The sequence below is a fragment of the Cebus imitator genome, unplaced genomic scaffold (assembly GCF_001604975.1).
Source record: "Cebus imitator isolate Cc_AM_T3 unplaced genomic scaffold, Cebus_imitator-1.0 Scaffold2456, whole genome shotgun sequence".
In the NCBI taxonomy this organism is placed as follows: domain Eukaryota; kingdom Metazoa; phylum Chordata; class Mammalia; order Primates; family Cebidae; genus Cebus; species Cebus imitator.
The window spans coordinates 1-4,126 of record NW_016109771.1 but is presented as its reverse complement, the minus strand read 5'-3'; the positions used below and the strand labels follow the sequence as shown (position 1 = coordinate 4,126).

At 42.7% G+C, this 4,126-nt stretch overlaps 1 protein-coding gene across 1 annotated transcript; it reads left to right on the top strand.

The window, feature by feature from the left end:
* Positions 1-3: 3 nt before the first annotated feature.
* LOC108299157 (keratin, type I cuticular Ha3-II-like) lies at positions 4-4,123 on the top strand (the record flags this gene model as incomplete). Its single annotated transcript, XM_017521516.1, has 4 exons — positions 4-75; positions 1,598-1,680; positions 2,931-3,087; positions 3,995-4,123. Coding segments are annotated over 4 exons (441 nt in total), but the record flags the coding sequence as incomplete, so codon positions are not given.
* Positions 4,124-4,126: the final 3 nt, after the last annotated feature.

Here is a 4,126-nt window from a genome sequence, read left to right as displayed (position 1 = left end):
TCCCAGCAGCAGGAGCCCTTGCTGTGCCCCAGCTACCAGTCCTACTTCAAGACCATCGAGGAGCTCCAGCAGAAGGTGAGGGGGTGGGCGACACACTGCCAGTTTAATGAGCTATTTATCTATATTTAACATACTAACCTGTGAATGGACCCAAGTCTGTTGACAGTAACGTTGAGAAGGATAAAGACGTAGATTCATTGGCTTAGGTAAGACATCAAGTAGTCTTAGAAAATCTGTTGTAGAGCCACAAGGGAAGGATACAGGCTGGTGTTAGACTAAAGCATTTTACCAAAATCAGTCATAGCAATCTTACATGGCTTCTTACCCCAAACCAGAATATCTGATTTTTTAGTTTGATTATGATATCCTGGTTTTGTTTTCAGAGCGTTATAACAATTTTACAAAGTATACACCTGAATTATTTTCTATTCTAAGAATTTTCGAAGTAAATCTTCAAATATTTAAAGCCTTTCAAAGCTTTAGCAAAAGATAGCATTTATAACAACACGAGACAGTCGTTGACTCCAAAAGTATCTGCAGACACATGGACCATCCTCTAGAGTATCCATGTATACAGATGACAGTTTGGGGCCATATATTCTGGAGGAGAAGTGGAGAGAAGTAAAGAGCCCACAGAGAAGTCGGATGGAATACCTGATGTAGGTTTGGGAGGGAATACCGGAAGAGGCAATATCTGAACGGGGTTTGAAGGATGAGTGGAAGTTTATATCCAATCGTATAAGCCCTTGATTCTTGGAGGAAATTGACTAACCACTGTTCTGTAGGTCTGGAAAAGCAGATGCCAGAAAGGGATTGTGCTATTTGAATATCATTTATTTATTTACCCAGAGTTGGAGAGTATTAGGCACAGTGCTGGGGTGGGGGATAAAGCACTGAGTAAGACGGTCTCTTTCCTTCAGGAGCTCACAGTCTAGCAGGGGAGTCAGATGTGGACACGAAATGATCACACAAAGGTCATGAGAAGTGTTATTGAATAAGTATGTGGGTTAAACACATACTGAGGTCTTGCTAGTGGGTGAGGGCATTCTGGGTGGAGCAAGAAACTTTTTGCAAAGGCAAAAAGTATGAGTGAGTATGTGGGGTTATACAGGTACTGAGGTCTTGCTAGTGGGTGAGGGTGTTCTGGGTAGAACAAGAAGCTTTTTGCAAAGGCATGAACATGGGCAATGTGAGGGGAGAGTGGAGAGAAGTCAACAGTTGGATCAGAGGTGGTATGAGTGTTGGATAACTGCCTTGTTCTGGTTTGCCTGGGATTCTTCCCATTTTAGCATCCTAGGAAAACCTCAGTCCTAAGAAAACTGGGATGTTTGGTCACGCAACATGAGGGTTGGATACCCAGTAGTAACCTCAAATATTGCAGGAAGCCAGAAACAGATAATTCATGATGAATTCACATTGGCTGTCCTGGTTTTGAAATGGTCAGTTTTATGATCAAATCCTCCTTTTATCCCAGAGCTGAAAATCTGAAAGGCCTCAAAGCTATTTGGAGGAATGTGGCTGAAAGAAAACAGCATTTCACTTTAAGGCACAAGGCATTTCTTAGTATAACCCATTTCATGATCAATCCTATCCCCAGATCCTGTGTAGCAAGTCTGAGAATGCCAGGCTGGTGGTGCAGATCGACAATGCCAAGCTGGCTACAGATGACTTCAGAACAAAGTAAGATTTTCCTAACCATCAAAGCAGTCTAGTAATGGGACAGGCTGAATTGCAAAGTGATGAGCTCCATATCCTGGGAGCGTGCAAGCAGAAGCTTCTGGATGATATTGGGAAGATTCTTGCATTAGGTTAGGGTTAGGTTAAATGTCAAAGTCTCCTCAATGGGTGCTCAGATTCTGTGTTTTAAGTTTTTTTTTTTTTTTGAAATGGAGTCTCCCTCTGTCACCCAGGCCGGAGTGCAGTGATGCGATCTTGGCTCATTGCAACCTCTGCCTCCTGGGTTCAAGCGATTCTTCTGTCTCAGCCTCCCTAGTAGCTGGGATTACAGGCACGTGCCACCATGCCCAGCTAATTTTTGTATTTTTAATAGAGATGGAGTTTCATGTTGGCCAGGCTGGTCCTGAACTCCTGACCTTAAGTGACCCACCTGTTTCGGCCTCCCAAAGTGCAGGGATTACAGGTGTGAGCCCTGTGTTTACCCTGTGATTACTGCACTCAGCCCTGTGTTTTCAGTTTGATTGTAAGACGCCATCCATTCTTACTCCTTTCAATTCCAGGAGATTTTCACATTGTTCTCTTTGTATACGTTAGTCACCGTCAACCCACCAAAAAGAAGTTACTAAACCACAAAAATGGGAGGCAAAATCCATTGCCTTTCAGAGAATCAATCAATACTTTTAGGTCTATTATTACAATCATGAGAATTCTTGGCATTTTCCTGGAACCTTACAGCTTACAATATAATTTTACCTATACCTTCTTCAGTCCATTTTACAGATGAGGAAATCAAGGCTCAGAGAGATTAGGGTATCTGTGTACAGCCATTTAATGGCAAGACTGCCTCTAACTGACTCTGAATTCAGTGTTTCTTCAACAGCACTAGATTGCCTCTTGGCATGGCTGGAAAGGATGGGAGGACAGCCTAGAGCAGACTTACGAAGGGCATCGATTCACTTGAGATGGCAAAAACAGTGGGGCTTAGCTGATAGCAACTTGTAAATGAGATTCTTAGAACAAACGTAGTTCGTGTTAGACTAACCTATACATGGGAATCCCACCAATACCTTTTCTGTGCATCTTAGTGACAAAATAGGCCTTCTCACTCAGCACAGAGGTATTTTCTCCCTTAAATTTTTTAAAATTCGAAATATTTCAAAGGAGAATGAAATTGACTATGTCAGCCACGTAAAGGCCAGGAAACAAAGTCTTTTTTTTTTTTGACCTCTTTTGATCTCTGGCTGTGTGTGCAGGTACCAGACTGAGCTGTCCCTGCGGCAGCTGGTGGAGTCAGACATCAACAGCCTGCGCAGGATTCTGGATGAGCTGACCCTGTGCAGGTCTGACCTGGAGGCCCAGGTGGAGTCCCTGAAGGAGGAGCTGCTTTCCCTCAAGCAGAACCATGAGCAGGTGAGAGTCCCAGCCCCCACTATCCCAACACTGAGAGCTCCATGACCCGCCTGTGTAGGATAAGGTAGGTCTTGATTTGCTAAGCACCCTAGACCTAACAACATTTTGCTGGTTGCTCAAAATGTACTTTGGGGTTTGTTGGGGAATGAATGGTGCTTACCTCTTTTACATAAAGGAGTGTAGTAAGCTGACCTATTTCCCCTTGAGGCCAAATACGTGTGGCTGAAAGATCACACAAATATCTTTAAACTACTGTCTACTGTTTGATGCGATCCATTAGCTTCTGAAGAGGTGCCACGTTAATGACAGAGACTGGAAGGAGATAGAAAACATTCTTATAGTCTGTTTCACCTAGATAACTAGAACTCAGTCTGGATAAACGGATGGATGGATGAGTGGATGGATGGATGAACTGATGGATGGGAAAAATGGGAGAAATGAAATAACTCAAATAATGGTTGATTCAGATCTCATGGTTGAATGCAATACTAGGAAATCAGATGCATGTCTCAAATATTAGATGTTTTCATAATGAAAACACGTGTCATACTCTAATAGTATCCCATGAAATAAATAGGAATTAAACTTGGTTTCTCTATATTTAAGTAGCAACAATTATAAGCTGATTATCATGTCAGGCTTTTCACTGAGCAAAGGGGAAATAAGAAAGAAATGATAGAATCTTGGATTGGGTAGAAATACTAGCAATCATTTAATGAAGCAGACTTATCCTATACAGATGAGAGAAGAAATTCAGAGAAGAGGCCATAAATTTCAGAGGTGACAACTGGGCTTTAATGCATGTTTCCTAATCTGTAATGCAATTTTCTTCCCATTATATTGAACTGCCTCAAAGTTATTTATAGACTTCTTTCTGTGAGTTTATTTCTTACCTTTTCTTCATTAGGAGGTCAACACCCTGCGCTGCCAGCTTGGAGACCGCTTCAATGTGGAGGTGGACGCTGCCCCTGCTGTGGACCTGAACCAGGTCCTGAACCAGACCAGGAGTCAGTATGAGGCCCTGGTGGACACCAACCGC